Source organism: Mobula hypostoma, chromosome 21 (assembly GCF_963921235.1).
Source record: "Mobula hypostoma chromosome 21, sMobHyp1.1, whole genome shotgun sequence".
Taxonomy (NCBI): Eukaryota; Metazoa; Chordata; class Chondrichthyes; order Myliobatiformes; family Myliobatidae; genus Mobula; species Mobula hypostoma.
Window position 1 is genome coordinate 24,839,727 of NC_086117.1, and position 24,395 is coordinate 24,864,121.

General features: G+C 39.9%; 1 protein-coding gene across 3 annotated transcripts in view; it reads left to right on the plus strand.

The window, feature by feature from the left end:
* Positions 1 to 24,395, plus strand: part of LOC134359873 (cip1-interacting zinc finger protein-like) — a 54,673-nt gene that overhangs the window by 15,314 nt on the left and 14,964 nt on the right. For 2 of the 3 annotated variants that reach the window (XM_063073652.1, XM_063073654.1), the window contains exons 6-11: positions 3,664 to 3,752; positions 5,346 to 5,410; positions 11,218 to 11,397; positions 13,297 to 13,421; positions 13,635 to 13,722; positions 22,636 to 22,749. In XM_063073652.1, coding sequence (XP_062929722.1) covers positions 3,664 to 3,752; positions 5,346 to 5,410; positions 11,218 to 11,397; positions 13,297 to 13,421; positions 13,635 to 13,722; positions 22,636 to 22,749 — 661 coding nt within the window. The remainder of the gene's footprint in view (positions 1 to 3,663; positions 3,753 to 5,345; positions 5,411 to 11,217; positions 11,398 to 13,296; positions 13,422 to 13,634; positions 13,723 to 22,635; positions 22,750 to 24,395) is intronic. The other variant, XM_063073653.1, reaches the window with a different exon arrangement.

The window sequence follows — 24,395 nt, forward strand, 5'->3', positions numbered from 1 at the left end:
ACACCATTATATAACCTTACTGTTGCTGTAACTGAACCTGAAAATTACGAATCCATTTCCTTGTTCCGAGGCAAAGTGTGATACAAAAAGAATTCTGATATAGGTATATTTTTTTAATTGCACGATGGGAAATTGTGTTAAAAATTGAAATAAAATAATATGATCTCTAAGCTCTTGAGGTATTTAGCTCTTTTAAGGAAGGAAATGAGAGGGAAAAGAGAAGAAACATAATTTTGCGATGTAATTCAAAAATGAGCACAAAATGTTCCATATGAATTCACAGCAAGATGGCATTTCAGTTGACAATGTGTCAAAAATTCATTTAAACAAGGACTGGGCTCCAGCTCTTGAGAGCAGATGTAGGGCAAAGGTAAATTTATTAAACTTTATCCTGGAAAGAGTTTGTCTTGCTTTGAAACTGCTTTGTTTTCTAAATTGTTTATCTCAACATCCAAGGCTCAATTTCTCATGAATGCCTTTGTTTCAGTGTTTTGTCCAACAAAGTGATGAGAGTCAGTTGCACGCTCTTTATATGTTGCACCCAGAGACTTGTAATTGGCCTTCTTTGGGGAGCTGGAGTAATTTGCTTGTTTCAATCCTGTTCCCTCCAGCTGCTGATCTTGAGCATTAGCATTTTAGAATTAGAACCAGTCTGGATGATACTCCCTGGGAAGCAAATCTCAAATCTTCTGATAATTGTTTATTTCCTGATAGGATGCTATTAATTGACTTAAAAGTTGTAAGACTTAAAAATAGCAACATTGAGTTTTTGACAAATTAAGCTTTATTACAATGACGTTTTCTTATTATTTATAATTCATAATGCATGTCTTGAAGAAAATAATGTTGACATCAAACTGCTTTGGTATCTTATAATTCAGTTCAAGCAGAACATTTGATGGTTTCCTATCACCTCTTACATTTTGATAAAATCTACCATATATTGTCGAATTAAGCCAAGCTGCATTAGTCTGTTACCTCCACTCATCCTCAAAAATTAAAACCAACTACATTAGGGCAAGTGAGCAAAAGCTTAGTCAAATTGAAGGTTTTAAATATTGCCTAAAAGGATGAGGGCTGGCGAATATTGCTGAGTATTGGACTTGGGCAGCTGAAAGCAACTTCACTTTGGTGGGGAGAAGGGAGTGGAAAACAATTTTGTTGCTAGCTGTTTTGGCACTGAGTTTTCGTTAGACATCACTGTGGATCATCCTGGATCTGGCAAAGGTGCACACTACCACTAATTCTTTCCAATTGTGGAAGACCAGTTGACCTGACCCTCTGTATCAAAGAATGGTCCTCCATTCTGGAGTGGGTGATGTGAGACAACTGAGCCTCTATCATGGAGTCTGAAGCCTAGGCCGCAGAAGGTCCCAGCGGCCCTTTGACAGCTTTCTGCTATTGGAGGAAAAAATAAATATACCTTTTATCTAATATTGAATAAAATAATGAAGTAAAATAAATTACTTATTGACCTTTTTTGCAGGCTAGGCTTCTTCTGACCCCTTGTTACCTAGGGTAAATAATCTCATTTGGATTAATGGAGCTAGGCTTTTTATCTCAGCCATTCCTGCTATAAAACTGAAGAGCTGGACATAGAGAACATCTAGCTCCTTTCTTTAGTATGTTTGTATTCCAGTGTATTTATGATTTTCATGGTTCGACAGTGGGCGATTGATAGCGACTGGCTGTTCACTTCAGAACATCTGGGATAATGTACAATCTGACCTAAGCTAGTTATCTCTGACTTCAAAACAGTCAAGCTGCACTTGAAGATATTTGTTCATTAATTATTGCAGTACAGAAGTAATGAAAGCCTTGCCGCTGACGTGCTTATGAGTATAGTTGGATCTGTTATCGATACTAAGATAGAAATCTTACAAGACCTATTTGTACTTTTTTTTCTTTTCCTTTCACATATTTTCTCAAATGGGCTGTATATTTCAAGGTTTATTAATCACATTATTCTATTTGAATTTTTAAAAACAATTTCGTATTGTACATTTAAAAAGAAATATACCTCAATTCTTCTTTTCCATATAATTTTATGGCCTATCTAGTTGCCTTCATCATTAGGAGGATGGCATTCAAGATAATGTTGAGCACATAGTATAAATCCACAGGTAAACAGTGTTAGAATAAACCACTAGTGAGAAGTTTACCAGGAAATCATCCTGTTACCTTGTTTTCAATCAATAATACAGACAACATTTTCTCCTTGTTGACAATCAACACAGGTGCATTTCAAGGATGCATACTTAGCCACCTGCTCTGCTCTACTCTTTCTACACAAAATGGTGTGGCTGAGCACAGCTCAAACACCATCTATAAATTCACTGATGACACCTCTGCTGTTGGTGGAATCTGAGATGGCTTACAGGTAGATAGATAGGCTGATTGGATGATGTTGCAAGAACCACCTCACACTCAATGTTAGTAACACCAGCAAACTGGTATACTGAGGAAGGGGAAGTTGAGAGAACACACACCCAATCCTCACAGCCTGATATGCATGCGGCAATGTGCAGGATCGCAAGAGGCTGTTAACTGAGCCAGCTCCATCAGAGGAACCACCCTCCCCACCATGGAGGAAGACATCTTCAAGAGGCATCGCCTCAAAGGTTATATCTGTCACTTAAAAACCCTCACCATCCAAGGTTTGCCCTCTTGTTCCTACTATCGAGGCGAAGGTACAAGATTTAGGAACAGCTTCTATCCCTCTGCAGTCAGATTTCTAAACAGTCCACAAACAGAGCCTTGTTAGTCCCATTTTTGCACTATTTCTATAGGTTTGTAATATAGATTTTTATGTCTTTGCACTGTACTGATGCTGCAAAATAGCAAACTTCATGTACTGTGTGGTGAAAATCTGATTCTGATAGAGGTTTCAGACTCAGATTTATTTATCACGTGCACATTGAAGCATACAGTGAAATGCCTCTTTTGCATTAACAACCAGCATACTCAAGGATGTGCTGGGGACAGCCTGCAAGTGTTGCCACACATTCTGGTGTCAATATAGTACGCACACAATGTTCCACAGAACAGCACAAACAGCAACAAGAAAACAACTACTGCAAAATAAGCCCTTTTTCCATTCCTCCCACCCACCCTCTTGCACACACAGCCAGGCTTCTAACAGATAGGCTGCCTTCAGTTCTAGCCTCCAGATCCTCAGACTCACTGATATCGGGCCTCCAACTTGTGACTTCGTCCCAGGATGCCGATCATGTGTTTGGCCTTCGGGTCTTGATTTCTGGACTCACATAGACCTCTGATCTTGGTGACCTGGGTCCTTGTGACTCCTTCAGGCTTTTACCTTTGGCTTTGCCCTCCGAATTTCACTGTTTTGACCTTTTGGACTTCTACTTCTGGGCTTGCACAAACCTTGACTTCCAAACCTGGTGACTTGTTGGTAGGGGTTACCAACCCTTGTGACTCTTTTTAGCTTTTTATCTTTTACCTTTAAGGTGTCTGCCTATTACAGCTAAGACTTAGCAGTTGAAAATCTACTGAATGGCATAATTCAAATAATGTACGTCGTTTAAATAGCTTTTCAATAGTTTCATATTTTTTCCCCATGAAATCATGTGCGATTTATGTCTTGTTACTTCCTTTAACTTACTATGAAAATTAACCAAAGCCACTTTCTTCTGTCTACAGCAAGAATACTGATGATGTAATTGAACAGTCTAATTCTGAGGAGCCAAACACGTCAAAGAGTACAGTGAAGGAAGATGATTTTTCAAAAGGTACTTCAGAAAACTCTAGTAAAAGTGTAGAAGTTGCTTTGCTTTAATTAATCCCTAGGTTTAACTCCCAAGTGCTAACATATATCACTATAAAAGTGTGGAAGACTACTTACCACCATCCTATATTATATTACACATACCCCACTGCCTCCCAAACGTCACTTACCTTCAACCCTAAGAGCAGCATAGTTGGATATGTTAATGTCTCCGAGAACAGAACAACCAGAAAATGATGCAACTCATTAAGGCCAACAAAGCAACTCAAGAAGTTGTAAATCTGCAATATTTAATTGATTGAGTAAATACTTATTAAACTTTTGGACTCGTGATAATAGTTGAGGAAGAAGTTTTGAACAAGTCACTGAATAGCATTCAAAGTGTACATCAAGTGAGCCAGGAGTAAAAGTTTGGGATTAGCAAGTGGAATAAGATCAAGTTGTTGAAATTAGCCCTGAAAACAATGTAATTACTATGTTATTTTTTGATATATATTTTTACAGTTCTCTTATCTGGATGAAATACTGCTGTTCTGTGCTTTTATTTTGTGTATTTAGTGATACAGTACTGAGTAGGCCCTTCTGGTTCTTCAAACCAAGCTGCCCCAGCAATCCCTCAACCCTGTTTAAGCCTAACATAATCACTGGACAATTTACAATGACCAGTTAACCTGCCCGGCACGCCTTTGGACTGTGGGAGGAAACTGGTGCACCCAGGGGGAAACTCACACATTCTGCGGGGAGGACATACAGAGACTCTATAGAATGACACCAGAATTAACGCCAAACTCCAGAATCTGAGCTGTAATAGTGTGACACTAACCACTAAGCTACAGTGGCACCCAACTTGTCTAATTCAAGTAAGAGAACATGACAACTTAGAATCTTCCCATCAGCTTCACATTTTTTAAAATTAGAAACTTTTTATGTAAAGCTATGAAGCTATGCCATTTTATATCCTATGGTCTCTTCTAGATCTATCCTAGTATCAAAGTTCAAGTAAATTTATTATCAAAGTACATGTATGTCACCATATACAACCCTGAGATTCATGTTCTTGTAGGCATTCACAGTAAATACAAGAAATACAGTAGAATCGATGAAAGACTGCCCCAACAGGACAGACAAGCAATTAGTGTGCAAAAGACAACAAACTATGCAAATACAAAAAGGAAAAAAAAAAGCAATAACTATCGAGAACATGAAATGAAGAGTCCTTGAAAATGAGTCCCTAAGTTGTGGAAACAGTTCAGTGATGGGGTGAATGTAGTTTTTCCCTCTGGTTCAGGAGCCTGATGGTTGAGGGGTAATAACTGTTACTGAACATGGTGGTATGAGTCCTTAGGCTCCCGTAGCTCCTTTTTGATGGCAGCAGCGAGAAGAGGGCATGGTCTGGATGTTGGGGGTCCTTGATGGATGCTGCTTTCCTGCACCTGCGCTCTGTGTATAGATGTGCTCAATGGGATGGCTTTACTCATGAGGGACTAGTCCGTATCCACTACTTTTTGTAGGCTTTTCCGTTCAAGGGCTTTGATGTTTCCATACTATTGTTACTTAGAAAAGTAGTTGCTTCTTAAAACAATAACTTAATTTGCAGAAACTGATGAATGTGAAGAGAGTAGAACTGAAAAGATTTTGGAGCACAATACACCAAATACAGAGGTAAGAATAACATTTTTACTGCATCCCTTACATTAGCCTTTAGTCAAGTGGATGGAGCCATAATGGTTTAATGTAAGCAGATATTCCCTATTAAAAGTGGGTATCTTTTGATGGTTCTCTGTGTCATAAAGGTGCCAAAAGTAACCCTGACTAGTCTTGCGCTATACCAAAGGGCTCAGTGAGTGTGGATTAACAAAAACCTAGTATAAATAATTCTTTATTTATGAAAGAACCTGGCTAACATGCAAAGATCACTCATGAATGGTTCCTGATTTATTTATTTATTTTTTTGCTTTGCAGACTGAAATAAAATACAGGCTCTTCTATTGAGAAGCCAAATTGAATAACTAATGTCATAGGCTATGCAGCAGGAAATAGCTAATCTTGATGCATGCCAACCACTGATCCTCCCTACTAGTCCCAGATGACCGTGTTCAACCCTTCCCCTCTATGTATCTGTCCAAATGACTCTTAAATGTTGCAGTTGATCTTGTCTCAAACATTTCCTCTGGCAGCTCATTCCCTCAGTGGAAAGAAGTTACATCTCAGGTCTCTTTGAAATCCCTCCCCTCTCTATCTGTGCCTTTTAGTTTTGGACTCCCCGACACTGGTAACCATCCAGTCTATCCATAGCTGTCATTCTCCTATGCTCCAAGGAATGAGGGTCCAGCGTGGTCAACCTCTCCCTATAACTCGGGCTCTCTAGTCCAAGCAACATATTCATAAATCTCTGCTACACACTCTCCAGATTGACAATCTCTTTTCTATAACAGGATGGCCAAAACTACTTGGTGCAGTCCAATCTCATGAACAACCTTTACCACAGCAACATAATGTCCCTGCTCCTAAACCCGATGCCCTAACTGATAAAGGCCAGCATGCTAAATGCCACCTTCGTCACCGTGTCTACTTCTGTGGCCACTTTCAGTCAACTCTGCACTGGTCCCTGTATCCCACAGCACTTGTCTGTCTCCTGCCACTCACTATATAGGTCCTACCTTGGTCTGAGTGTCACACTTATTTAAGTTGAAAACCTATTTGCCAGTCCTTAGCCGATTTCACACACTGGTCAAGATTTTTTGTAATTCATTGCGACCTACTTCACTATCAACAAGACCCCCTAATTTAGTATCATCAGCAAATTTGTTAATTATGCCCTGTACAATCACATTCAAATCATTTTCATGATTAACAGAGGTCCCAACACTGACCCTCATTCACAGGCCTCCAGTCAGATAATCGACCTTTAGCCATCAGCCTCTGCTTCCTACCTTTGAGCCAATTTTGAATCTATCTCACCAGCTCTCCCTGAAATCCATGCAGCCTTATCTTCCAGATCAGCCTGCATGTGGGTCCTTGTCGCAGTGCACTACTTTCATCTATTCCCTTAGTTACCCCGTCAAAAAACTCCTAAAGCTATGTCAGACATGACCTCCCACACAGAAAACCATGCTGACTATTCCTGATTAGATCTTGATGATCCAAGTGATGGTAGATCCTGTCCTTCAGAATTCCCTCCAGTAACTTCCTTACAACTGAACTCTGGTTTACTGACCTATGGTTCCCTGGCCTATCCTTTAGCCACCCTCCAGGCTTCTACAGCTTCACCAGTGGCTACTGACAAATGCAAATATTTCAATAGGGGCCTCTGCAATTTCTTTCTTGGTCACCCATAAGGACTGGGGGGTGCATTTGGTTAGGCCCTGGGGATTTGCCCATCTTATTGAGCTTCAAAGCTGCAAATACCACCTCCCTCTTAATATGCATATGAAAACCTCACTGTTACCTTCACTTCTTGACATCCATGGTATTCTCCTCAGTAAACACGGGAGACGTTAATAATCTTGGCCATATTTTCAGATCCATGTGTGGATTGTCCTGATAGTCTTCAATCAGGATCTGAATCAGATTTAATATCACCAGCATATGTTGTGAAATTTGTCGTTATGTGACAGCAGTACAATGCAATTCATAACAATAGAGGGAGAAAAGGGTAGTGTTCATGAGTTCAGTGTCCATTTAGAAGTCAGATGGCAGAAGGGAAGGAATTATTCCTGAATCGTTGAGTGTGTTCCTTCATGTTCCTGTACCACCTTCCTGATGCTAGCAGTGAAAACGGGGCATATCCTGGGTGATGGGGGTCCTTAATGATAGCTGGCTTAATAATGAGGCATTCTTTCTTGAAGATGTGCAAGTTTCTCCCCAATCATCCTTTACTGTTAATATAACCAAACAACTTTTTAGGATTATTTTTGATCTTGTCTGGCATATCCACCTGATGCCTTGGTTACCCTAATAAGCCTGCTGCAACTTTTTTTTATATATTAATGGAGAGGCTCTTTTGTACCCAGCTGCCTAAAAGTGATGTATGTTCCTTTCTTTTCCTAACCGGAGTTTTGATATTTCTTGTCAGTGAGGATTCACTGAACTTAGTATTTCTGCCCTTCACCCTAACTGAAACTTGTGTCCCAGACTCTTGAAACGACTGTTTTAAAAGCCTCCTAATTTCCAACTGTTCCTTTTAACTTTGCCTTTAAATAGAATTGCCCAGTTGATCCATTAAAATTGCCCCCTTTTCCAGTTCAGGACTTTAACCTGTGAGCCTGTTCTAGCCTTTACCATGGTTGTTTTAAATGTAATGGATTTGTGGTCACTGGACCCAAAGTGCTCCCTACTTGTCACTTCAGTTATTTGGCCTGCCTTGTTCGCCAAGAGGAGGTCCATTCTTTCTCCTTCTTGAGTTGGTTCCTCTGTTTATTCCATGAGGAAACTTGAATGTACCAACCAAACTGTGCCGATCCAGACCTTTTGGCCTCTGAGTTGCCCAGTCAATATTGGGGAAAATTGAAATCTCCCCTACTATTACCTTGCTATTCTTACAACTGTGTATAATTTCTTGATGCATCTGTTTCTCAAGTTCCCAATGACTACTGGGGGGTGGGGTGAAGCTCCATAATATGTACTTATGTAATGTTCGTCCATCGTCGATGTTGATGAGGACCTCGACACCATTGTGATGGTGTTGAGACTAGCGCGTGGTTTGGATTTAAGTGAGGGAGAGTTGCGCAGTGTCAGCCTCACTCTCTCTTCCCAATTCACATCTGGATCCAGTGGCAAGACAGAGTCGAGACAGCTGGAGATGGGACTAGGCGCAGTGGATGACCAGGACGTCTTCTGTGTCTTGTCCTTCTCTACACGTTCCACGACGCTTGCAGAGACCGCCTTCTTGACCGTTGGACCTTCCATTGGTCTCGTCCGCTCAATCCGCCGAAGTCTGTCTTCACATTCTGGGATAGACAACTCCCTACCTCACCGAGGGTTTGAGACCCGTCGACTACTCTCACCTGGTTTAGCCGGCTTGTCGAAGCCATTGCCCAGGGTGTGGCTGCTGTCACATGCAAACAGCTACGAGGGGCCACAGGTGAGAGCTGAGTGCCAGGTGGGGACCAAAGGTGGACAAAGGACGTGACATGTTCCCCCACCAGAGGTGCTACCCTCCCTGACACCTCATACACCCCAATATGTACTTACCAAGGTGACCATACCCCTCTTATTTCTAATTTTTAAACAAGTGTCATAATTAAATGATTTGTCAAGAATATCCTCTCTAAGCTCTGCTCTTATGTTCTCCCTATTAAAAAGGAGGTCCCTGTTGCAATCCGGAGTTGCCAGTCGTGCCTTTCTCTCAGCCATGTTTCTGTTATTCATGTCCCTCAAAGCATTCCACGTTCCCATTTTATCCACCTTACTTGTTAAGCTACTGTTTATGTTAATTATGTAGGATATCAGAAGTTTTAAAAAATGGATAGCAGAGGAGACTTAATGATTTAGTTACTTGTGATGATAAGTTTGGATTGCAGAAGCCTGTAGATTTGCACGAAGATACTGAAGATAAGGAATTCTAGTTTTGAGGTCATAGGATTGTACTCGTACAGGCGCTTGGGTCCATTAAGTTCATGCTGACCTAACTAAGGTCCTTAGAACAAAGTTAGAGTGGGGGAAAATCAAAGTTTAAAAAATCAGAAATCTCTCTAAGTAGTTGTGGTGGGAGGTCTTTATTTCAAGCAAGTTCCATTTACTGTATTTAGAGTAACAACACAACGTTCCACAAGGAAAAAGTTAAAGCAAATTTACCTAATAAGGTTAGTTACTTATGAATCTCTTGTTAGTCATGATGCCAGAGATGTCAAGTGTCATTGGTCCAACTTAAGGCTAAAAAATGGGTGAAATTTCAGAGCATTTTTCTGAATTGTTTTAGTATTTCGACACTTTGCATATTTAGACTGAGGAAGCTGAAGTAAACAAAATGGGACTGGTTTGGTTTTGTGGAACATCACGATGCATGAGTGTATCTTTGGATATGAGGAACTGCTGCTTGGTTTACTGTTTTACATTTTATACTTTGGATTTAATCACCCTTAACCAGTTCAGGAGCAATATGTAAGTGGGTATTGAACTTATTCTTCTTTTTCTGTGCTTTTGTGATGATTTAGAGGTGTGATGCTGTTAACATCGCACCTTCAAGGTTTAAAGGCACTAATATGAAAATAATTTACTTTGTGCTCTGATTGTTTGACCCATGCAACACAGACAATGCTGGAGGAGCTCAGCAGGCAGGCAGCATCTATGGAAAGACTACAGGTGACATTTCGGGCCAAGACCCTTCAGTAGGCCTGGAGGAAAAAAAAAGATGAGTGGATTTAAAAGCTAGGGGAGGGGAGTTAAAAACACAAGGTGATAGGTGAAACCAGGAGGGGGAAGGATGAAGTAAAGAGCTGGGAAGTTGGTGAAAGAGATACAAGACTGGAGAAGGGGGAATCTAATTGGAGAGGGCAGAAGGCCATGAGGGAAAAGGGGTTGGGGAATGGTGAAGTGAGGGTGGGGGGGCATTAGCAGAAGTTTGTGAAATCTATGTCATTGCCATCAGGCTGAAGATTGCCCAGACAGAATATACAAGGTGTTGTTCCTCCAGCCTGAGTGTGGCCTCATTGTGACAGTAGAGGAGGCCGTGGATTGACATATGGGAATGGGAAGTGGGATTAAAATGGGTGGCCACTGGGAGATCCTGCTTTTTCTGGCAGCTGGAGTATAGGTGCTCGGTGAAGTGGTCTCCCAATTTACGTCGGGCCTCACTGATATACAGGAGGCCGTACTGGGAGCACCGGACACAATATATGACCCCAACAGACTCACAGGTGAAGTGTTGCCTCACCTGGATGGGCTGTTTGGAACCCTGAATGGTAGTGAAGGAGGAGTTGTAGAGGCAGGTGTAGCACTTATTCCGCTTGCAAAAGTAATTGCCAGGAGGGAGATCAGTGGGGAGGAACAAATGGACAAGAGAGTCGCGTAGGGAGTGATCCCTGTGGAAACAGAAATTTTTGGGGGGAGGGGAAGATGTCCTTGGTGTTGGGATCCCATTGGAGATGGTGTAAGTTACGGAGAATTATGTGCCAGATGCGGTGGGGTGATAGGTGAGGATAAAAAGAACCTTACCCCTGGTGGGGTGGCAGAAAGATGGGGTGAGAGCAGACATGCATGAAATGTAAGAGCTGCAGTTGAGGGCATTGTTGATGGTTGATGCCTGGCCTGCTGAGATCCTCCAGCATTTTGTGTGTGTTGCTTGGATTTCCAGCATTTGCAGATTTTCTCTTGTTTGTGATTGTTTGACTCATGTTTATCACTTCATGACGTCAGTTAATAAAGCAAGTATTCTGCTCTTGCTGACTCTCCTCCTTCCTGTTTCCCTCCCTCTTGATTCCTACTGAATGAAAAGTTATACAGAGGAAAAATAAATGTGTCTCTTCCAGATGCTGAGTACGATGAGTACATTGAAAGTAACAATTCAGCAGAGCAGTGAGAGTAGGGCAATCAGTACATCTGCACCTGATTCAGGATCCAAGAGCAATGAGGATTCGATTGAGGAGCTGGATTCCATGCCTTCCAAGTTCATCTGTTACATCTGTAATGTCAACTGCTATAATCAAAAGGTAAGGCAAGTAGCATTGGCTTGAAGATTGATAGGGAGGATTTTTATATAATCCCCTTAAGGCAGCTATTCACCTAGAAAAGCTAACAGATGATGTCACCACATACAAACCTGAGATTCTTTTTCTGCAGGCATACTTAATAAATCTATAGAGCAGTAATCTTAAACATCAGCAACTGTAAACAAAATGCAAATGTAGATATAAATACATTTGTAAATAGCAGTAAATATTGAGCATGAAATATAATAGAGTCCTTAAATGATTCCTTACAGGAGTGCAGCTATCCCCTTTTGTTCAAAGGCCTAATGGTTGAGGGGTATTAACCGTTCTTGGTCCTGGTGGTGTGACTTCTGAGGCACCTATACCTTCTACCTGATGGCAGCAGTGAGGAAAGAGCATAGCTTTCTTTCCATTTTTAAGAAGCTAAAATTCAAGTTCTATTTCTTTTGGTCAATTCAATATCTACATTTTCAAAATAAAACCTAATTTTCTCCCTTTATTCCTGTAATCTTATGCCTTGTTACCATTTCTACCATTTCAAGATCTTTCGGTATCTTATCAGATGTGATCTTAATTCCATTAAGATCTCATTGCAACCTACCGAGAATTGAAAGGCCTAGTTAGAGGAGATATGGAGAGAATGTTTCAAATAATGGGAGAATTTAGGATCAGAGGGCATAGCCTCAGAATAGATAGACTTCTCTTTAGAACAAAGATGAGGAGGAACTACCTTAGCCAGAATGTAGGGAATCTGTTGAATTCATTGCCACAGATGGCAGTGGAGACAAAGTCATTGGGTATATTTAAAGCGTAGGTTTTTGATTAATAAGGGCATCAAAGGTTACGGAGAGAAGGTAGGAAAATGGGGTTAAGAAAAGAAATAAATCAGCCATGATCAAATAATGGAGCAGACTTGCTGGGCTGAATGGCCTAATTCTGTGTCCAGTGAAAAGTGGTCCAGTACTTTTGCTCCAACAACTGAAACTTTGCATTCCTGATCCTAATAAATCTCTGTTGTATTTTATGACAAATTTTTGCATTGTCCTGTTGAAATATAGTGCGCAGCTAGAACTGATTTTAGTGACAAGGAATCTATAGTGGAAGCCAGATTTATGCATGTGAAGTAGCTGTTTTTGGTGCATTTGGCTGTACTGGCAGGGCTGTTGCACAGACCCAGCTGCAAGGGCCATCTGCTTATAATTATGCAGAAGGATAAAGCCATTCATAGAAATTCACTCTGAATTTGTGTATTGGATGGGTGTGTGGTGTGGGTCATGCACTTTTACGTTCCCAAGGAGAATTAATGACTAAGTCATATCCCTTTGCTTACAGTTGTATCAGTGATTAGCAGGATATAAACAAAGGGGTATGGCTCAGACACATATTTTTGATGAAGTAGCCTGCTGCCCTTTGCCTCTGTTGAGTGTGTGTATTGTAGAACTGTTATACTTCCACCAGCTAAGAGCAGAATTGCTTTGCTGGGAAAAGGACAAAGGGGAAGAGGGCAAATTTTCTGATCTTACATAGAGGTTTAAAAGTGAGAGCTAAATTATTAAGTACTTTATCCATTGTCATCTGGCTCAAGTTTTTGCAGCAGTTCATACTCAAGTGCATGTAGCTCATAATTTGCAGCTCTTACTGTGATTTAGAATATAATGAAAAACGGAGAAATCAATCATTCAGCAGCGATTCCATTGTAGCATGCTGTGGCTGCATAGACTTTTGTCAACTTTCTACTTACCAGTTTGAGAAAGAATGGCTGATGAAAACAGAAATATATTATAAAATGTACATCTTTGAAGAAAAGCTGATTATTTTGTTCAATGTATTCAATGCTTCAATTTTACATATTTGGATAAAATATTGTTAAATATCTCAATTTACATTTTCATTTCAAAGAACTTTCAGAAACACATGACAGGGACACGCCATCATCAGCGACTCTTAGAGATTCAGCAGATGAGTAATGCTTGTCTGGCCACAATAATTCCACAGCAAGATTCAATGGGAAAAGGCAGAGAGAGGTAGGTGCATTTACCAGAGATTGAAAATTTGGAATGTTGTGAAATGAATGGAATTAAAACCTCTGGAGTATAAGGTCTCTGTCCTTGAAAATTATATTGCATATAAATCTTAGCACAGATCACTCTTGCCTAATTATTCAATGCTGATTTTATGCTCCAATCTGAAGACAGATTATCTCTGGCAGTTGGAAGTAACTATTTCTTGCTTTACAGTGACAAAAAAAGACCTCGATGGTGCAGCACCTGTCAGGCCCACTTCAGAGGGAATGTCATTGAACATCGGAGGACGCAGAGACACAAGGTAGACAATCTTTCCACTTGTGTTGTGCTGCTATTTGATAAATGTCACAAAGAAAGAAAAGTTTTCCTTTTGAAGAGTGTTTACCTTCTGTAAAACTTCAAACTAACTTTCAGAAATTAAGTAACCATATACATTTATAGCATGTTCTGCCTTTTTGTTTAAGCCATTGTTTTGCTTTGTGCAACTATTTGTCTCTATCCAAAGTTAACCAAATGTTTTCAGCTTTTTAAACCAAGAACATTTTTGATGCAAAATCTATGAAATTTTGTAGAGTCAAAATATTGTTTTGGGCTTACAATAAAAATATGGCAATGGACAGATTTCTTGTACACGTTTAGGACGCATTGGCATTCTTTCTAGTGGTAAGCACATTAGACCCCACATGCAAAACGTGCCAGTTGAAAAAAGTTCAGGTATGATTTGCCTCTCTACCTGCACATATTAGTAATGCATATGGTAGAGCTACTGCCTTGATGCTCCTAATGATCCACGTTTAGTCCTGACCTCCAGTGTTGTCTGTGTGAAGTTTGCAAGTTCTTGCTTAGCTAATGTTAACTATTTCCTATGTTTTGTGAAGTTTCTTATAATGTAATTTCAACAGTGGAAATATCAGCCTACTAGCTGGGTAAGAATATTGTATGAACGTAAAGATCTTTGCCCAGAGATGCCAAGCAAATGAGACATGTCATTGTCAGAAAAACATTTTATAAAGCAGATAAATTGTATACAACCATGCAGTTGCTTCCATTTAAGCATTAAAGCTAACCTAACCTGCAACAGGTAGAACCTTTAGTAGCTTACAACAATTTCAATTTTAATACAATATATGTAGTAAAACATCCTATTGTCCCACATTTCTATAAATTAATTCAAAGGTGAAGATTTACAAGGCATTCTAACAGAAGTAAGAAATGGTAAGGTTTAGAAAGAGAATTTCGAGATTTGGAGTTAAGTCAGCTAAAATCACAGGCATCAGTTGTGAACTGTTAATATTTTCACACTAATTTATATATTTTTTTAACTGTAATTCAGAGCTTTTATTATGTATTGCATTGTACTGCTGCTACATAACAACAAATTTCACAACATATGCCGATGATTCTGACTCTTGATTTCTAATTAACATTATTGAATTGTTATACAATATCTTAAAAACTTGATTTATATTGGGCAGAAGTAGTTGTATTGACGATGGTGCAAGAGCAAAGGTGGTAATGTTTTTGATTATTTAGTTTTTTTTGTATGAAGTTCCACAATTAAGTTGTGTGGGGTGACATGTTGGTTTTAAATCAGGTACTGATTGTAGTTTAACTAAGGTCAGTTACATTGCTTTCGGCTTCAGTTTACTCAGGATCATTTGCAGTATTCCAATCACTTTAGACTGTGTAATGTGGAAAATTGGGATTTCTGTATTGTAATGGGATAGGGATTTTTGTATTGTGGAATAACTTATTTTTTAAATGTACATTATTCTAGAGTAGTGGTCACCAACCTTTTTAAGCCCAAGATTCCCTACCTCGGCCTTAGTGAAAGGCAATATCGAACTACTAAATCGTTTAGTCACACGCATGCGCACCGGGAAGAAAAGACTGGAAGTAAAACCCCGCAACCCAGAAACAACCTCTCTTTACAAACAGCTCTCCATAGCTGGAGTATTGCTATATATTACCATTATCTTAATTAGTATTACTTATTTTTATAATGCTCACATTACAACACCTTTAATTCTATGTTTCATTATTTAATTTTATTTCAACACGAAAAATAAATGAATAAAAATTGACTGTTGCACTCAGTGTGATGACTGGGGCTGAATACTTTCTGCTAGTTCCCTGAAATTTGACTCATAACTACAGATAGCCAGTCTGAGACAGTCTGTGAGGTGTCTGTCAGTAAGATAGCTCCTGTACTTAGATTTCATAATTTTCATCTGTTGCAGCACAGCACCCTTGCCAACCTTCTGACAGACTGAATATTTGAACAGACAGTTTCCTTTGTTAGACTGAATGTTGAACCTGCCACGTTTTTCAGGTGTTTTGTATTGGTAAACTGCTACTGAGACACTAGTATAAGTTTCAGAGGTATGCAAGATAATGACACCACTGTTTTTTTGTTTCCCAGTTATTTACATTTGGGGAATGTTGGAATTTAAAGGGGGAGATGTATTGCAATGTCAGCATTATAAAGATAAGTTAATACAAATTAGGATAATGGTAATATAGCAATACTCCCGCTACGAAAAGCTGTTTGTAAAGAGAAGTTGCTTCCGGGTTGTGGGGTTTTACTTCTGGTCTTTTCTACCACGGTGTGTGGTGGGGGAGCTATACACACATGCACACTGGGCAGAAAGAATGGAACTAAACCCCGCAACCTGAAACAATCTCTCTTTACAAACAGCTTTAAGTAGCTGGAGTATTGCTATATTACAATTATCCTAAGTAGTATTACTTATTTTTATAATGCTCACATTACAACAGTATTTGTGTATTTTTTTTCATTTTTTTCGGGATCTACTGGGAAAGTCTCAAATATCGACCGGTTGGCGACCACTATTCTAGAGTCATCCTACATTTGGTACAATAATATATTGCTTGTGTTACTGACTTAATTAACATCTAGAGGCTTGGATGAGTGATCCTAAAATGGCAGCTGGGGAATTTAAACCAAAATAATGAAGTGAACCTGGCATAAAAACAGCACAGGTGTCCCCTGCTTTATGAACGTTCACTTTACGCCACTTCGCTTTTACGAAAGGCCTACATTAGTACTGTTTTCGCGAACTGAAAGAGGATTTTCGCTTTTACGAAAAAAGACGCTTGCTTTAAAGCTATCTGGACTATTCCTCTTCTCACCCTGTCTCTTGCAAAAACGCCATCCCCTTCTCGCAATTCCTCCGTCTCCGCCGCATCTGCTCTCAGGATGAGGCTTTTCATTCTAGGACGAGGGAGATGTCTTCATTTTTTAAAGAAAGGGGCTTCCCTTCCTCCACTATCAACTCTGCTCTTAAACGCATCTCCCCCATTTCACGTACATCTGCTCTCACTCCATCCTCCCACCACCCCACTAGGAATAGGGTTCCCCTGGTCCTCACCTACCACCCCACCAGCCTCCGGGTCCAACATATTATTCTCCGTAACTTCCGCCACCTCCAACGGGATCCCACCACTAAGCATATCTTTCCCTCCCCCCCCTCTCTGCATTCCGCAGGGATCGCTCCCTACACAACTCCCTTGTCCATTCGTCCCCCCCATCCCTCCCCACTGATCTCCCTCCTGGCACTTATCCGTGTAAGCGGAACAAGTGTTACACATGCCCTTACACTTCCTCCCTTACCACCATTCAGGGCCCCAAACAGTCCTTCCAGGTGAGGCATCACTTCACCTGTGAGTCGACTGGGGTGATATACTGCGTCCGGTGCTCCCGATGTGGCCTTTTATATATTGGTGAGACCCGACGCAGACTGGGAGACCGCTTTGCTGAACATCTACGCTCTGTCCGCCAGAGAAAGCAGGATCTCCCAGTGGCCACACATTTTAATTCCACATCCCATTCCCATTCTGACATGTCTATCCACGGCCTCCTCTACTGTAAAGATGAAGCCACACTCAGGTTGGAGGAACAACACCTTATATTCCGTATGGGTAGCCTCCAACCTGATGGCATGAACATTGACTTCTCTAACTTCCGCTAGGCCCCACCTCCCCCTCGTACCCCATCTGTTACTCTTTTTTATGCACACATTCTTTCTCTCACTCTCCTTTTTCTCCCTCTGTCCCTCTGAATATACCTCTTGCCCATCCTCTGGGTCACCCCCCCCCCCGTCTTTCTTCCCGGACCTCCTGTCCCATGATCCTCTCGTATCCCCTTCTGCCTATCACCTGTCCAGCTCTCGGCTCCATCCCTCCCCCTCCTGTCTTCTTCTATCATTTTGCATCTCCCCCTCCCCCTCCAGCTTTCAAATCCCTTACTCACTCTTCCTTCAGTTAGTCCTGACGAAGGGTCTCGGCCTGAAACGTCGACTGCGCCTCTTCCTATAGATGCTGCCTGGCCTGCTGCGTTCACCAGCAACTTTGATGTGTGTTGCTTGCTTTAAACTTGTGTTTACCCTGAGAAATACTACCATGACTGTGAAGCCTTGTGCGGGCAGGTGTGTGCGCATGCGTGTACGTGAAAATTTTTTTCTACAAATTGGTTTTGGCTAAATCTTCCCGATTCTGTTAAGTGAAACTACACTGTACATATTTTTTCTAACTTTATATAGGCTGTGTATTTATCGTATCATGCCTGCTTTTACTATATGGTAGCGTTATTTTAGGTTTTATGTGCTATTTGGTATGATTTGGTAGGTTAATTTTTGGGACTGGGAATGCTCAAAAATTTTTCCCATATAAGTGGTAATTGCTTTTTCGCTTTACACCATTTCGGCTTACAAACGGTTTCATAGGAACGGTCTACCTTCGGATAGCGGGGGAAACCTGTACTGTGAAACTTCAGAATAATTGTAAAATTTGAATTGATACATGAATAGCTTTCAGGAAAAGAAATATGCCATGTTTACCTGGCCTACTTGTGTCTCCAGATCCCAGGCAACATTGCTTACTTGGAATTGCCCTCTAAAATGGCTTAGCAAGTCAATCTGTTCAAAGCACAGTTTGGACGGCCAATCAGTATTGGTCTTTACAGCAGTGTCTTTATCAGAATAAACAAATTTAAGTCTATTTGGACAGGAATATAATTTACAATTTATTCAAGTGATCATGGAGTACACTTCTGGATTTGTTTGTTGCTTGAGCATCCCATTCATTTCAGAGAAAATGTCTTCCTGCTGTACCATAAAATATTTAATGCTTTTAAAAAGATTAATTTCCTAGAGTTAGTCCTATTCATTAAACTATGTAAGATTGTTTGATCGTAAAATGTTTATATATAATTAACAGGTATAATGCATAATGCATAATACAGTTGAATTTTAAGTAAAAATGGACTTTATTAGGTACACTGATTAGGTGGGACCGAGTGAGAGAATTTAAACATTTATTATTAAACATATAGGAGTGGAAAGGTTTCAGGCTTCATAATAACTACAATGAAAGCAGAAAATGCTCGAAATATTTGGGATAGGCATCAACTGTTTAGTGAGACTAATAATGTTAATTGCAATGGAATGTATCTCTGAGAGAATTCTAAAGACTTTTAATTCTTTGTATAAAGAAGTTACAGGTTTCCCCTGCTATCTGAAGGTAGAGCGTTCCCATGAAACCGTTGGTAAGCCGAAATGGCGTAAAGCGAAGAAGCAATTACCATAAATTTATATGGGAAAATTTTTTGAGTGTTCCCAGACCCAAAAAATAACCTACCAAATCATACCAAATAGCACATAAAACCTAAAATAACACTAACATACAGTAAAAGCAGGAATGATATGATAAATACACAGCCTATATAAAATAGAAATAAAGTATGTACAGTGTAGTTTCACTTAACAGAATCAGGAAGTTTGAGCCAAAATTGATTTGTCAAAAAAAAAGGCACGTTCACGCATGCACACGTACTCCCATTCACACATCACGCATGCGCACACACCTGCCCGGGCAAGGCTTCATGGTCATGGTAGTCTTTCTTGGGGTAAACACAAGTTTAAAGTGAGCATCTTTTTTCGTAAAAGTGGAAATCCTCTTTCGGTTAACGAAAACAGGTACTAATGTAGCTCTTTCGTAAAAGCAAAATGTCGTAAAGAGATCATTCAGAAAGCAGGGGGCACCTGTACTCCAGCTCCTTATCCTGATATATTGCTCCTAATTTCTGAACAAGTAAGAGAAAACATTTTTCGGCAGGGACCCTGTCAATTCCTTTGAGAATGTTGTTGTACTAAATGAGGTCCCTTCTTACTGTTTGGCTGTTTCAGATCCTTTGTCTTCCTCGTATCTTGTTGTTTCATCAGCAAATTTGGTCCTTCATCTAAGGTATTAAAATGCATTTTACATAATTGAACCCTAGCACTAGTTCAACTGAAAATGCCCCAGTTTTCCTCTGTTGTGCTAAACTTACATTTATATTAGAGATGCCCTGATTACAAGGAACCCTGACCCTGCATTATGAGGGTTCTGTTTCTAGGAAATGGTCTGTATTGCAGTTTTCCATAAGACAAAACACTATTTCCCATTGAATCCCATATTATGGATAGAGACAAGTTGCTATGGGATGTTTTTCTCTCAACAATAATAATAGTAATGAATGCTGCTGGCTCATGGCAGGTAGGTCACTTAAGAGATTGCCTTGTCAGTATTTAAAGCAAATTCCTTAAGTGACCATCTGTTGCCATTGGAAACAAAAGTGACTTAAGATGCTGTAACCTGGACCTAAAAACTACTTGAAGCCTGGAAAGTGACAGGTAGAGGTTAATGATAAGGAGAGGGGGGAAAGAAGGCAGGTCGTTCGGTTCAGTGGGGGGGAAGGATAAGGTGGAGCCAGGTTGCATCCTCTTCAGTCTCCACTTATTACTGCCAAGACTTCAGTTTTAGTGGAGGTATACACTTTATTTGGGTATCGAAGTTGGCGGTGAAAACATCAATAATTTCAGATATGCAGATGACACTGTGTTAATTGCAAGTACGGAGGAAGAACTACAAAACTTAATTGATATAATTGTTGAAGAAAGTGCAAAAATGGGTCTATCTATCAATTGCAAAAAGACAATGTATGATGATATCCAAAAAGAGGGAGAATCCTATCTGCAGGCTGAGAATAAATGGGGAAGACGTAAAACAAGTACAGCACTTTTGCTACTTAGGAAGCTGGGTGACATCAGATGGCAGATGCGACATGGACATCAAAAGAAGAATAGGGATGGCAAAAGACTCCTTTACGAGAATGAGGAGTATACTGACCAATACTAAACTAGGCATGACAACCTGTCTCAGAGTACTGAAACGTTACATTTATCCAGTTATATGGCTCAGAATGTTGGACAATATCTAGCTAGTAACATGAAGAAACGAATTGTAGCAGCAGAGATGTGGTGTTTGAAGACGATGCAAAGAATATCATGGACAAAACGAATATCTAACGAGGATGTCATGAACAGAGCAAACACAGAAAGAGAAATAATGTATGAGATCATGAAAAGGCAAGGTAACTTCATTGGACATGTGATTAGGAAAGAGGAGTTAGAATGCATGGTAATTATGGGAAAGATTGAAGGGAAGAAAGCAAGAGGAAGGCAAAGACAAATGATATGGAGACAGTAGCCAGAGAACTGGAAATGAATACCAGTGAATTGATCCACTTGACCCGAAACAGGAGTGTGTGGGCCGTGGCAGTCAAAGCTCAAACTGGGCATGGCATCTGATGATGATGATACACTTTATAATACATATCAAATACAGATTAGATAGCTTAATGATTTAACTCACAACAAATAATTGATGATCCAATTTTACAGCTTGCACTTGTTGGCCTTAGTTTAAGACATCTATGAGGTAAATAATATGAGAAAGCGTTTGAGAGGTGAAGGGGAATGATTCTGTGAAAAAATACTGCCATATTATATGTGTGTGCATTAAGAAATGAGAGGTAAAATATTAAAATAGATAAAATTTTGGTGTTTCTTTTTTCCTTGGCCGAATACTGAATGCAAGCGCAGGGAGGTTGTGCTCCAACTTTTTTAAAAAAAAACATTGGTCAGACTTCAGCGTAAGTACTGCATGCGGTTCTGGTCACAATGCTATATGAAAGACATCACAACAGGAGAGGGTGCAGAGGAAATTTATCAGGATGTTGCCTGGCATGTAGCAATTCAGTTATGAAGTGACACTAAACAGTCTTGCTCAGTTTTCCCTAAAGCAAAGGAGGTTTGAGGAATATAAAATCAAAGGGTGTAGATAGCCTGCAGGAAACCTTTCCCCTTACCAGAGGCAACTAAAACTAGAAAATGTAGACACAGGTTAAAGTGTAAGGGATTTAGAGTGAATATGAAGGGGAACCTTTCTCACCCAGAGTGTGTAGAATACATGGAATATGCTGCTGGAGAGAGTGGTGAAATCAGAGTTGCTTCACCATTTAAAAATTATCTAGTCATTTGAATTATCCAGTCATTTGAATTATGCTGCTTGTGCATGGGAGAGGGGAGCTTGGGGGCACTTTGGGGTTGTAACGTTTAATTTCGGGACACTCCTCTGTCTTCGTGGATGTTTGCAAAAAAAGAAAGTATTTCAGGATGTATATTGTAAAATTGCCTGACATTAAATGTACTGATTGAACCTATTGAAGTGCTGCAAAATAGAATTAATAGTTGAGATAGAAGGTAGTAGCCAGGTGGGACAGTATTCTAGCTTCCTGTTTCTGGGTGACTTCAGAAAGATCAATTGGGGAAAGGAAGTTACAGCTCAAGGGGTGTTTTTATTCTCTTCATTTCATAATACCAACTGGTTCAAAACAGTTTGACACCTTTTGAGTTTTTGGTAATGGTCAATTACCAAAATTGAGAAATTGAAATTTGCTGTGAAAGAATTTGTGCTTATTCTTTCGGGGTTTTTGGACTAATCATGTAGTCCATTAGGGTGAAGACACAAGACTGCAAGTACTTGAATCTGGAGCAAAAAAATTATCTTCCAGAGTTGCTCAGTGAGTCAGTCAGCATCTGTAGAGGGTAAACGATAGTCAATGTTTTAGGTCAAGACCCTACATTTCTCCACAGATGGAAGACACTTGCTTAGTTCTTCCAGCAGCTGGGTTTTTCCATTATATTATACACTTTCATTCAGAGATGAGTGCAGCTTCAGCTAGAACTAGAATGGTATAACACTTAAAAAAACAGGAATCATTTCAAAGACTTCCCCTTTTTTAAATGAAACCACTAGCCAAATCCTCTCCCATGTGGCAGCTGTATCATTTATGTTCTCTGTTTCTCACTAGCTTGCTAAGTACTCTCTGCGACCTTTCTGCACTGTTTGCAGCCGACATTTCAAAACCCCCCGCAAGTTTGTGGAGCACATGAAGTCGCCAGAGCACAAGCAGAAAGTGGAAGAGGTACACTAAGCTTTTTCTAGGTTTTTCACTTGTTTCCTTAGTGGAATACAGGGGAAAAAATTAGTTTGTTTGAATTTTACTTTGGAATGGGTATACTTGTGACCTGGAACAGTGAAAGTAAATTGCAGAACTCAGTGGCAGTTTGCACTTGTATAGAACCCTTAATGTAATGAAACACAGAGCTTCACAGTATTTTTATCAAACAAAATTTAACAATGCGATACATAAGATGTTAGGACAACTAAATAAACAGTTGTATAAGAGGAGAGTTTTATGAATCACCTAAAAATTGAGAGAATAGGTAAAAGTTTATTATGCAGGTTTCAGAGCTTGGATAACTCAGTAATTAGTTACCAGAGATGGGGTGAAAAATCTGGAATGTGCAGGAAGCCAACAACGGGAGAATGGACAGTTCTTAGATAGAGGCAGTGATGAATGAGGTTGTAGTTAATATGTCAAAAACATGAATTGACTTGAATACACTAATGAGAATTTCATTTGATTTGCCGGACTAGGAACGAGTGTAGAGGTCATAACCAGTCTGTGTTTTATGATGATTTGTGTAAATCTGTGATTTATGTAAATAGAAGAGAGTTGGGCAGGCAGTTTATTTTTGCAAATGTTGAGATATACTCACACCAAAGTAGTTTGAAATATTTTAAATGCAAAAGAAACCATTATCTGAATATTTACTTCGATAGGACATGTTCTTTAGGATCCCACTTTGACACCCTGGTCTTGGTTTTGTTAGTTTTGAATAAATTGTGTGTTCAACTCCACAACAAAACTTGGCTAATATAAGCTATGTGCAGTGCATCCTTTGAGTATATTTGAATTCCAATTTACTAATTGTTTGAATGCTGAAGCTGAAACATTTTGGACTCTGGGGAGATGCGGGTGCTAGGAATTTGCTGTCTCAGAGCCCAGAAACCAGAGTTCAAACATGATCTTATGTGCTCTCTATGTGGAGTTCGTGCATTTTCACTGTGACGTTCATCCCAAAGACATTCAAATTGGCAGCTTATATGGCCACTGTAGATTGCCTGTAGTGTGGAGGTGGGTAGTAAAAAGGAGATGAGGGTAGGGATGGAAAGAGTCAAAAGAGGAATGTGGGGAAAATAAGTTGGATTAACTTAATATGAGCTTTCTAACCAACTCTGTTTTTCTGCAAAGATAGGGGTTATGCACACTTACATTTGACCTTGTGGTCAATGATGTGACCAGATTGAGCAGATTTAGATACCCAGACTGCACATCCACAAAGCAAAGCTGAAGTCCAGATTATTGACTGAAGTTAAAGAAACCAAGGAAACACTGTTTGGCTCGTTATTTTTAATGGCTCCAAACAAGATTGAAAATGACTCTTCCAAATAGCTTTCTGTGCCACTCGGCAAAGTCATGTGTGATCTTTTGCCTCTGCTCCAGTTTGCTGCATTTAACCCATTTCTCTTGATCAATCTCTCCTTTCAACATGCTCAGTGACCAGGTCTCCACAGACCTCTTGTGTAGAGAATTTCATGGATTCATTACTCTATGGATGAAAAAAATGTCTCGTCTCAATCTTGATTACCCCACTCTTTATACTGAGCCTGTAACTCAAGTTCTGTACACTCCCAGCATGAGAACCATTGTCCTTTCGTCACCCC